This window comes from Hippocampus guttulatus, chromosome 20, assembly GCF_054856545.1.
Source record: "Hippocampus guttulatus isolate MCC_2025c chromosome 20, RoL_Hgut_1.0, whole genome shotgun sequence".
In the NCBI taxonomy this organism is placed as follows: Eukaryota; Metazoa; Chordata; class Actinopteri; order Syngnathiformes; family Syngnathidae; genus Hippocampus; species Hippocampus guttulatus.
The window spans coordinates 9,308,163-9,320,412 of NC_141280.1; the positions used below are offsets into that span (position 1 = coordinate 9,308,163).

The following is a 12,250-nucleotide window of genomic DNA, read 5'->3' on the forward strand; positions in this document are numbered from 1 at the left end:
CAAGAAAGGCCACGGACGAGTGTGTGTGCGCACGAGTGTGTCGCCGAAACAGAGGACATATTCATTCCAAAGACGCCACCAAGGTGGATGGAACTTTGATGATGCGGAATCGAGCGAACGGAAACTTCGGTGCGTGTGTGTGCGGCGAATGTGCGTAGGCTCCTGTTTCAAGTGGTGGCGGAGGCAGGTAGGGGAGGAACAGGAGGAGGAGGAGGAGGAGGAAGAGGAGGAGGAGAAAGGGGAGAGATCCACAGAAAAAAAAAAAGAAAAAACGGGCCTTGGGGGCATCCTGATCCACACATGCAGTCATCTCAACCATCTCCACGTTTTCCTCTATGACTAACACACACACACACACACGCGCACACACAACACACTTAAGACAGAACAATCGGAACAAAACTTGCACATACACAACACACACGTGAGTCCCACACAAAAGCCCACGCTCCCACACTTGTGGTCGCACGCACACACACACACACACACATGCGCGCAAACAACGCCCACGCGCACAAACAAAAGCCCCACACAAACATTGTGAGTCTCTTCTGTGCTGTTGGAATTTGCATGGCTGGGCATTTTTGTCCACCCCCCCCCCCCCCCCACCTCACGTTGGCCTCTAATCAGCTCCTGTATCTCTCAGACACCTGCCCGCCTGCGTTTTAAAAAAGCCTTAATATGCAAAACACCCCCCCCCCACACCTCAAACGCCCCAATACAAGCCTTGCACCCCCCCGCCCCCACCCTTACACAAACACCACTCCAAAGACTTATTCACCTCTTCTTGCAAATGTTCACATTTATGTATGCAAATAGTTAAAAAAAAAAAAAGCCGTTCCCCTTCAGGGGGGGGCGGGGGCAGGAAGCCGCAAGTCAACACACTTTGAAATTGTCCAAAGACAGCTAGCAGATCGACCTCATCAATGCCGCCGTGACGTCGTCGAAAGACGCCGATTTGTTATTTGTGACAAAATGGACGGATTGGCGTAGTCCCGCACACGGCCCGCTTGGTAATTTCCGAACACCGACCGGCGCAAAATGGGGTGGCCAGTTTGATTGTTAGAGAACGCTGACGGGTCTCAAGGAATAGTCATAATGGCAAAAGTTTGCCGTTCGTTTCAAAGGTGGTCCATGAAAAGTCGGGGGGTGAGGGAGGGCTTTTGGTGTGTTCATGAAATGATCCTCGCCGCTCGAGTTATTCTCCGAATTCTTCGCTAATTTCCAATAGACTTATTGAGACATCATATCCAAGTGCTTCTGCCAGCCCCCCCCCCCCCCCCCCCCAAGCCTTTCAAAAGCCTCCCTTTGGAGGACAGAAGATGGATGCAGGAAAGTGGAGTGTGTGTGTGTGTATGTGTGCGTGGCCCCAGTGGACAAATAATGCACACAGAGAAACAGACGGGTAGGGTGGGGGGTAGTGGAGGGGGGGGGGTGCAAAAAAAAACAAAAAACAAAAGTGGGAGTGAAGCACTTCAAGTGTGAGCTCTGCAAAACTCCCACTGCTCGCAAGGGCACTTCTATCCAGTACGTCATCTCTCTCTTTACCCCCCCCCCCAAAACCACCTCCACTCTCCCCTGACTCCCTCCCTCCCTCCCCTCAATGCTCTTTTGTCTCTCCGCTCTCACCCTCCATCCCCTATCTATCCATCTCCCGCTTTCCCCTTCTCCCCCCTTTCTCTCTTCCTCGTGCGAAAACAGTAGGACGCTTAACCTTGATAGCAGTGAAACCCCCCCAGCCCCCACCCCACCCCTCCTACCCCACATCTGCCCCCCCCTCCCCCAAAGTGACACAGACACGCGGGGGGAAAAAATGCTTTGCCAGCACGCTCGGTCCGGTCCAAGGGATGGCTGTACCCTTCGAGGTGAACAGGACACTGCTGGGAAATGCGGCAATAACAAAATGCTCACACGGGGCACTCGGAGAACGGCGAGTGGCTGTAACGAATACACGTGCGAACCTTCTTGACGTTCCGCCCACACCGAGAAGTGGAAACGGTGGAAAAGGTGGCTTTAAAAAAAAAAAAAAAAGGAGAAGCGCATGTCGTAAAAATCCCACCAAAAGGTGAAGTTACGCATCGAGAGCTTCCAGTAAAAACTGGAAGACGCATCAAACACGCGAGAGGGGAAAATGAGCAACGGGGAAGTAGCGAGCGTCTCCCAACGCACGAAGGCCACGAAACAAAAGATGGGGAAGAAGAGGCGCGACAAATCAAGTCACTGGACTTTTCTTCCGCTTTTTGCCCTTTTGAGTTCCAAAACAGCATCGCTTAGCCAACCAGAAAGCCGAAAGCACAACGGCAAGCGACTTCACACGTTTCCCGACCTCAATATGGTGAAAGATAAACGTTGGTTTACGAGACGTCTTTCCACTGAATGTAATCAACTCACTGTTTTGAAAATGTCGAATAATTCATTGAAGCCCTTTTTTTTCTAAAACGACATCATTTGGATTTTTGTTGGCGCCTGCCGCTTACCTCAAAGTCATTGGCCTTGTTGTAGTGCATGTTGAGGGCTCGGAAGAGTTCGCAGTCGCGGCTGACGCTCAGGTCCTCGACGCCGGCAGCGCCGTCGTTGATGGCCTGCCGGGCGAATTTCTCCATCTGGATGTAGTAGAACTCCCGGAAGTTGCTGAACCACTTGATGAGCTGCGAGGTGATGCAGCGGTTAAACTGCAAGAGAAAAAGGACCGGGGAACAGTTAGAACTATTTTGTACTTTGGTTCATGGGAGCCTTGACCTCACACCACCAAATATCATTTCTCTTCTGGGTGTGGTACATCTCGAACAAACTTGGGACTTAGTCCAACAGCCGGCATTTAAATTTCACCCCAGAACTAGGAACTTTCGGAAGACTCTCGTTCTCTTGTGTTCTGCTGGAATTTCTCAGCGTCAAAAGAACATTTTGTGGAAAGGCCGAAAGGAGACTTTTCTTGGGGTTCCCGTATTTTCCGCACTATAAGGCGCACGAAAAGCATTCAGTTTTCTCAAAATCTTATAATCCGATGCGCCTTATATACGGATCAATATTCCGATTTCTTGGACGTAGTTTTTTTAAATGTTCTGTCAAGCCCTTTGTTACAGCTGCAGCGGTTGTGAAAGCATAAATAAAGCGGTATTGTATTGTATTCCCGTTAGCGTAGCTCCAGCTAGTGGATGCGTAACGCAACCTCCGTCACTATTGTAGCTTCTATTCTATGCGCCTTATAATGTGGTGCGCCCTATATATGAAAACGGTTTCAAAATACGCCATGCGTTGAAGGTGCGCCTTATAATCCGAAGCGCCTTATAGTGCGGAAAATACGGTCATACCTTTTGGAGGTCTGTGTTCTGGACTGCTAAACTGATTGCAACATTTTAATTCCTGAAACAACCAAGACCAAGAACTTAACATTTCTCAAATGAAAGTTTGAAATGCGCCTTTAAATCCCTCCGAATGTGAATCCATCATTTTGCCAAGACATTTTGGATACTTGGTATGCTCCTCACTTCGTTGGAAAGGTTCTCAAAAGTCAACGTTTGAGATGTCCAGGAAGATGTGGGTTGGATTTTGCAGTGCTGGACTGATTGAAATTATAATTACGAAAAAAGAAATGTCGTTGAACTTGAGGCGGAAACGCTGCTTTAGTCATCTTGGACATCTTGACAATGAGTGTGCTTCCGGCTCTGAACTTCTTGTACAGCTAATAGCTCAGTGGGAACGGTATGGGAAAAAAAATCTCTGATCTCGATCCCAACATGATGCTTTGGGGTACACAAAGATTTCAAATTCTTCAGTCAAAAAGTATTTCCAGAACATCTAGTAACATCTTTGGTCCGTGTAATCTTGACTGTAATGGAGTTTCTGCAGCTTACGTGGAGGAGGTCCGTCATGTCTCAGACTTATAAAGTCGTCGGATTTGGAAGTAAGAAGACAAGACGTGGGGATAAAAGCATCCCCCCCCCCGTCAGGGGAGTCGAGATGTGAGGTGTGAAAAAGAAAAGAGAAAAATTGCCGGGCGATAATAGAGACATTAAGTAAGACAAGCGAGACAAGAGAGATTGTGTGTAAGTGAGAGTGTGTTCATCTTTCCCGCTGGGAGCCGACCCCCCACCCCCCACCCCTCCTGCCCCCTATCATAACCCAAAGAGTGGAGGGAGAGGTGAATGGAGGGTGCCGAAGTGGCGGTGGGGTTTGGTCCGCAAACGCATAATTGAGCAGAAAAACGATTAAGTCATCATCTGAAGCGCCCCAGCCCGCGGGGGGCTCAAACAAGTACTTAACCCCGTTCACCAATTACACCCTGATTCTCCTCCCCTCTCCGCACCTCCCGGTCAGGAAAGAAAGAAGAAGAAAAAGAGCAGGGGGGGGGGGGGTAAGCGGGCGAGAGAAAAGGGGCCGGGACGATAAGCTGTAGCGAAGACTGTGGCTATCTGATCTGTGCCGCTCGGCTGGATTCAATAGGGCCAAGTAAACCTATTAAGAGCCTCAGCGGGTCCCCGGGTCTTTTTTTTTTTCCGCCTGTGAAAACACACGGTCTAAACAAGCCAGACGCTAGATAAGGACTCCAGGCACACTAACATGGTCCGAACCCTTAAAGCGCTGCCATTTTTGTCCGCTAAAAGCCAGTGGTGGGATGAAATTGTCACAAGTATTCTCTTTTTAGTACCGCGGGGCCGTAAGATACGAAAGACTCTGCTGAGAGTTCTTTAATTCATTCACTCCCAAAGACGTTTTTAAACGTCTTTTCAGACTTGGTCTAGAATTGGCTGGTACTGAATGAGTTAATATTTGATCTGTCCACGGTCTGATTTGATTGACGTTCGGCTCATTCCGATCTAACCCGCAGAGGGCAAGCTTCGCCGCCAACCCGGGCGCCACCACATCCCATTTTGCAGTTGCTCCATAATAGGAAAGAAGATTTGGGCTCGGGGTGGAAAGCCAACCAAAGTGTTGTGTATTGCATTTGTGTGATCATACAAGTGTTTATACGTGATTCTGTGTACCATGTAGTAACTATAAGTATTAGCAACGATTCAAGCTGTTTATAGCCACTCCTAGCCAAAGATTACCGTCAAAATAGACCTAAAGAGTGAGATTTACACTTTGTGTATTTAAATTAACCACATAGACTCCTCTACCTGAATGCTATCATCCGCTAGGGAACTCCACATGCACTCCGGCTAACAATTAGCAATGATTTTAACCCTTTAAACAGTGGTTGTCATGTGTAGACAGACCATATAATCCTCACAGGTAGCAAACGTCCGCCACTGCAAAAAAAAAACCTTGTAAGCATCATCTGCTCGCCTTACCGCCCCTCTGTGCTCTTTTTGCGGTGCTGCAAGAAGAATGAATTGGGGGCGTAGGGGATGTGGTGGGGGCCTGGTGTGGAGGGGGGGGGGCAAAAACGCTGAACGAAGTGCTGGCTGGGGAGGCCGAGTGGTTTTGACATGGAGATTAGGGCCGTGGCTATTGTTCGCCGACACGCAGACGCACACACGAACATGCACACGCTCCTCATGATATCGCGATTCTGTAAAAAGGGGGGCGGGAAGACGAAGAAGTCGGGAAAGGCTGGGATTATCACAGCCGAAGAAGTCCGCTTGACATTGTTTTGGGGTTTCGGGAGGGTGCTTATGAGTTGGGAGGTGCTGGAGGGGGACTGTCCTAAAGTGCACGGTGAGCATAAACTGGGATATGAGGTGGGGAGGGAAAGATGGAGGGGCGGGACTGGTGCAGGTCAGCGCTGTCGGACAATGGCGTTGGGATGGAGATGGGGAAGGGGCTCGGAGGGGGGGCTGCGGGCGGGCGGCGGCGGCTGTGGTGGCGCGGGGTCGGAACGTGAGCAGTCAGCAGGCTGGGGTCGTGACATGGACGCGTCAAACAAACAAACCACTGACACTTCCAAATATTTGCTGGGCTGGAAGGGGCTGCTTCAATGCACACAATAGCCTCGTTTTCTACCAAGCAGCTCCACATTTGTGAAGGGTACCAACATCCATACCGCACCACCGTCCCGTGAGGGACCAACTGCAGTGTAGGGCAGCGGTCCCCCCCCCCCCCCCCCCCGCCCCAACCCATTTTTGTGATGGGACCAATTTCACCTGAAGCAAGACTTCAATGCGGTGGCATCCAAAAAGATAACTGGTTTTAAAAAAAAATATAACGCTGTCTGAATATATTGTCGTTGGTGGTGGTAGCCGTTCTTTGCATAGGATAAAGAATACATGACCGAGTATTTTTAAAAGGTCTGTCTACATTCTTGTTCAGTATGCGTTCTAACTACTGAAGCTGTTTAGCTTTAGAAGCTACAGTCAAAGCTATTTAGTATTAGCATTAAGCTAACAGACCGAAAGATAAAGCGTAATTATTGTTGTGTTTTAAAAAAAAATGTCTCTAAAAAGACTATAAGCTGTAACTATTTCAACTTTTTTGTGGCACCCTTAACATTGAGAGAATTTAAAAAAAATTAACCAACATTTAAACAATACATCGATTACTTCCATTACTTCGTGTGGTAAACTTGGACCTCTGAGGTTCATCATCCAATCTTGGACACATCAGATTTAGCATTCTTGACTCTACTGCGGCGAGCGTTCACCATTTGTCCCGTAAACCTTCCCGGAAGGTTCTTCTTCTACGCAGCGCGCGACATTAGTGAATTACTGCCCGGCAAGAGGTTTTCGAAGCCACGCGCTTTGAAAATTGGAGTTGGGGAAAACGGCAGCCATCGCTCACAGCGGAGACCTTTGGTGTCAGCACAAGGCAGCCGAGTGACGGATCGACGTGTCGTTTTATTACGGAGACAGCTCAGGAGGAAATGGAACTACCGCCTCTACCCCCCCCCCCCCCCATACAAAGCACCCGACATAAAATTATAGACCGAGGTCCTACTTTTACTTGATCCGCATATGTTTCGCTCAACGTGTCCTTTCACTCAAGTTTGGCAAAGTCCCCCTTTGCAGCATTGGGCAGTTTTGGTTCATTAAGTTGCTGGTGGGAGGATGGAGGAGACTCCCAACCTAGCCCCCCCCCCCCCCCCCCCCCCCCGCTCCCCTTCCCATCCCAATAGCAGCTGAGGACATGAGTGTTGGATGTAAAAGGAGGAACTGGGCTCAAAGGAACACATCACCGCGGCTTCTTAATCAGACTTGGCAGGGGTCAGCCAGCACTCACATGAGATGCAACGTATATGTGTGTGTTTGCGTGCGTGTGTGTGCGTGTGCGTGTGCGTGTGTGTGTGTGTGCATGTGCGCGTGCGTGCGTGGCGAGCTAAGAGGCAGATGAGAGAGGGACAGCGAGAGTGTGTTTCTCACACTAACACTCAAGAGCCTGTGAAAGGTCACCTCTTAATGCTAACAGCGGCAGATAGAAGGTGGCTCGCAAACACACGGGCACACACACACGCACACACACCGAGCGTCTAGAATAGAACACACTCCAGCAGAATATTCACTTCCAACTGTCCAGCAATCCGTTTTCAATAATGCTTGTGCTCATTGGGCTGGAGGGGGGGGGGGGGGGGGGTTAAGCAGAGGCTATCCCTGATGACTTTGGGTGAGAGACAGGTTACACCCTGGACTGGTCGCAGGGCACATCGAGACAAACAAAACATTCAAGCTCTCATTCACACCGACGGACGGTTTAAAGAACGTAGGTCCAAATTTTTTTCCACGGCGGCCCACGTAAAATTCAGTACGCTGTAGGTCACCGCAATGCAGTTCAACTTGTTGAAATGACTAAAAGTGTTTTAATCTCAGTTTAGTCAAACCGAAGAGTTGTAGTCTTGTGATGTGTGGATTTAAAAAAAAAAAAAACAAAGTCCAATAATTTGGAACATTCAACGAAACAGGTGACATGTTTTTGTCTTTTTTTTTTATCATTAAAAACATTCAACATTCAAAGTGTGGTTTCTCTTATCATTTGCCTTTTTTTTAGTTGTATTTTTAATTTGAAAAAGAAGCGGTTCGGAAAAATGAATGGATGCAAATAGTCGTGTGTTTTAACATGTTAGCTTTTTTTTTTCTTGTTAGCTTTTGATGTGGGCCATGTTGTGATTAAAATATAGAATTGGATTTATTTATATATTTATTTTGGGGGGGGCTCACATTATATGCGGTTGGCCAATTAAAAAAAAAAAGCCCCCCCATACCAAATTTTGACCACTACTGATTTAGTTTTCAAGCATTTGAAAGGAAAAGCCAAGTTCAACATTTTCCTTGACAATATGCCCCACTGATCTAAATACAATCTTCTAAATAATATTGACTTTCTTGAATATGAATTCCAAAAATGTTAAAAACGCCCTTTTTTAAATCCATTTCAGGAGATGTCCACTTTGCCACTTTCTCCAGACTGCAAACGACATTGCAGTGCCGAAACGGCTCGGCCGCATGACCAAACCCCGAAATCAGGTAAGCGCCGATTACCCGTGACACGCAAATCTTGAACTACACCACAGAAGCATACTAAATAAATACAACTACAATTAAAAAAGAAAAAACCTAAAAAAACCACAATCAAAGTTCTAACCACTCACTTTTTGAATATTATAACTGAAAAATAACAAATAAGTACGTTTGAGATGAGAAAATGGCTTTTGCTAGTCAAGTGCAGCAAATGTCAGATCTGTTCACATATTTTGTCAAATAATTTGCTACAAAGTGACTTTAGCTTTGACCAATGTTATTTCTTAAAGTGACCTTAGCTTTGATCTTAGCTTATATTTCTTGTTAAGATACTTTTACTCGTGTATCAGTCGGTGGAAGCAAGCTCGAGCTGAGCTTTGAACCCCAAACCTACAGAACTGGATGGCAAACACGCTAACCGGCCCATGCTGCCCATTACTAATTAGGTTGCCCAAAATGTCGTCTTTTTGGATTCCCATGGAGCCAAATGTTGAACATTCAATTGATGGAAGCGCGTCTTTGGTCGCCTGGTCTGTCCGACAATGGGCTGGAAAGCACACAGATGACCTCAGCATGCTAAGCTAACGTCGAGAACAAGCAGCAGAGGAAAGCAGAAAGACACAGAAGCCTGTCTGGGCCTCGCTCTCGCCCTCGCTCGCTCTCTCGTAAGCCCCTTCGCAGTCATCGGGGCTTTCTAACGTTTCCTGTTTTCGCGGGGGTGAATTGTGGGAGATAATCTCCGGCTGCCGATTGGCTGACTGCACACAAAAAAAAAAGCAGCACTGGAAAGCGGCCTTTTGTTAGCGGCGGTGACTCAAATCCAGCCGCTGGCTTTTCTTTCTTTCTTTTCTTTCTCGTTGGCCCCAACGAGGTGCATAGAGTGTGCTTCATCATCAGAAAAAAAAAAGAAGGTAAACAGGAGTAGTGACCTATGAAAAAAGGGTAACCCTCCTGAACCGTGTCGGCCTGAGACAAAAATGACCATCGCGATTTAGTTTAAAGAACCCCAGATGGGAATCTAAACGATTAATTCATAAATTGTGGGCAGCGTGGAGGTTTGAGGTTTGATTTGTGGCTCTGAGGTTTTTTTTCCCCTGCTACTCTGGCAGTCCACGGTTTTACAACGGTCCTGACATAAAGGTGTTTTGCGATTATGAACGGTGAGCAATGAGCTAGTTTGCGCAGCGGCGTCAGAATCTGTGTCAATCCGTGAAACGTTCGTCCGGGGCCTGATTTTATTTTTTATTGAGAATTTGAATGCAGAAAACCCCCCCGAATGTACAGATAGTATTCGACGTATCGACATGTGTCTTGAAGAGGGCGGGGTTAGCCATGACTTGTGACGTTAGCAAGTTAGCAAGTCTGCGTGTGAATGAGTGTTTGCGTGTGAATGTGTGTTTGATCCTAAGACGCTGAAAAGCGCATCAATCTATGGTAAAAATTCATATAAAAAAAAAAAGACGTAGCTGCGGCACAAATGATTGATGGGGGGTCAGCAGATTGATCGTTGCGTCATTTGATGACGCAACGACGTCACGTTAATTATTACTTCAGTCACAGGTGTCAAACACAAGGCCCCGGGGGCCAGATCTGGCCCGCCGCGTTATTTGATGTAGGCCCGCGAAAGAAAATGGTGTGTGTCAACTTGCTAAAATCTGTCCCGAAAGGTCACAAATTGTCACTTGTAATAAAAATACCGTTGATATTTTGCAATCATTTTGTGACCCCCCCCTTTACACGCACTCGAACAATAATTGAAATAAAACATCAAAAATGAGTTTGACACCCCTGATTAAGTGAATCAAGAACCAAATGACAGTTCGCGTATCTTTATCTAATCTGTTCCTTCATCCGGTGCAATTAATCACCGCACATTAACCCGCACCGGCCAATCAAAATGCAAAGTATTCAAGCGAGTCGGGATGATCTTCGAGTCCAAACAATGGCCTTTTGACACATCTGTCAAAACATTGCGAAACGTAGCCAAAGTCGAAAATCAGGATCACGCGCAAAGTGGGGGGAGATTAATCGTGAGAGGGGGATAGGGGGGGGGGGGGAAACGGTGTCCCGCGGTGGTCCGGACAGCCCCACTTCCCACGTTCATTAGGTCCTCGACTGATTAGCGGAGACCTTATTAGCTTGAAAGACCGTGTTGTCTGAGAACAGCGACGTGTAGGAAGCCCACGCCGGCGGAATCTTCTTCGATAGTCCGTCTAATTCCCATACATGTCGACAAACTTGAGGCTCGGGCTGCATTGTCTCGAATGCAAAACAAAAACAAACCAACGTGGCTCATAATCCTCTTAACGATCTTGACCTTGTTTCCTTGTCTGATGAGGTCGCCTGTGATCCTAGCTCCACTCCCCCCCACTCCACCCCCCCCCTCCCTCCTCCTCCTCGGCAGCCATTAAGTCACTCAAACAAAAACGCTTTGAATCTTTCAAAATAATAAATGTCGCCGCTCCCCCCCCCACTGTCCTTTTTAATCTCGAAGTCGAGCGGAATTTTTTTGTTTTTGTTTTGTTTTTTGTTTTTTCCTTCCAAGCGCCATTGGCGGTTGCCAAAACGCGCTTCGACAAACGCGCGCCCCCTTTTCAGCACCGAGCGCCGATGCGCTGAGTGAAAGTCGCATGACCCCCGCAAAATCGCGGCCGGTTCGCAGCGGCATCCAAGAGGGAGGCAGCTGAGAGAGGGGAAAAGGGGAACCTTTATCTTCTGATTTGAATAAGATGGCCTGGATCTGTCACAGTGTTTACCCCTCCGTATGGTCAGAGAGGGACACACACACACACACACGCACACACACACACAGCTATTGTGTTGTGCTTGTTTTTTTGCAGTCCAGCTTAAAAATTGAGCTTTGTTTTCTTCATTAAACTCCCAGTTGGGCTCCTCCTTGCCGTGTATGTCAAACAGACCCCCCCCCCCCCCAAAACCTCCTCCCCATTTTCCCTACACCTGCTTGTGGATCGCCACTTCTCTATGAACCCCTATCGTCACCATCGCTCCCTTTCGCAGCCAGCTTTGGACTACGACTGAAGCTCCCGATGCTGTGGAAAACACATCCGACTTCCTCATCTTTCTTCTTTTGCATAAAACCACAAGTTAGGGGTAGGGAAGGGCCTCATTTGTGACAGGCACGCATTGTTCATTTTAACCGAAGCTCGCACATCGTCACGAATGCAACTTCCCCATTTTTAAAGCAGGTGTCTTTGAAAGGAGAAAATTTGTCTTCGAACCATTTTAAAAATTGCCATGGAGGATCAATCGAGCGCAGTGGACTCACCTTGACGTCGGAGAAGAACATCTTGAGCATGTTGGAACTCGGGTAGCGGGTGTAGAAGAACATGAGCTTGGCCTTTTTCAGGTGATTGGGTGAGAGGCCCTCCTGGATCTGAAAACGGCGTCCGTTAAGGATCAAGATTTTTCAGACGGAGCATTTAACTACGACCCACAAGTCCCAATCCTAACCCTACCGTACCCTGAACCCTATCCGCCCAAACACTACTTTAGTCCTAACACCAGTCCCTAACATTGAAAGACTGACCCCCCCCCCCTTATTAAAAGGCATAGTATCAGTTACGGTTGTTCTTTCTGTATTTAACACAAAATCAAGACACACTGCATTAATGGACGCAGGCGTGGTAAAACGTACGCTAGCTTAAACAATACGTTAGCATGCTCGCTAGCATATGTTGTTGTTGTTTTTGTTTTTTTTTGAAAGGCAGCGGGAGCAAAACTGAGTTTGGTTGTACTTTAGTGAAGTATTTAACAAAGTAGTCGCATTATTTTTTGGATCAATCCTCACGATCAAATCCATCAAAATCCTAATCTTCTGTATCTGAAATGAACAGCCGGGT

The 12,250-nt window shown here is 47.5% G+C and overlaps 1 protein-coding gene across 2 annotated transcripts in view; it reads right to left on the reverse strand.

The window, feature by feature from the left end:
* LOC147187942 (prospero homeobox protein 1-like) overlaps positions 1-12,250 on the reverse strand; it is a 37,117-nt gene that overhangs the window by 16,872 nt on the left and 7,995 nt on the right. For both annotated transcript variants that reach the window (XM_086099930.1, XM_086099929.1), the window contains exons 3-4: positions 11,677-11,784; positions 2,478-2,672 (exon numbers count right to left, since the gene is read on the reverse strand). In XM_086099930.1, the coding sequence (XP_085956056.1) occupies positions 2,478-2,672; positions 11,677-11,784 (303 nt within the window). The remainder of the gene's footprint in view (positions 1-2,477; positions 2,673-11,676; positions 11,785-12,250) is intronic.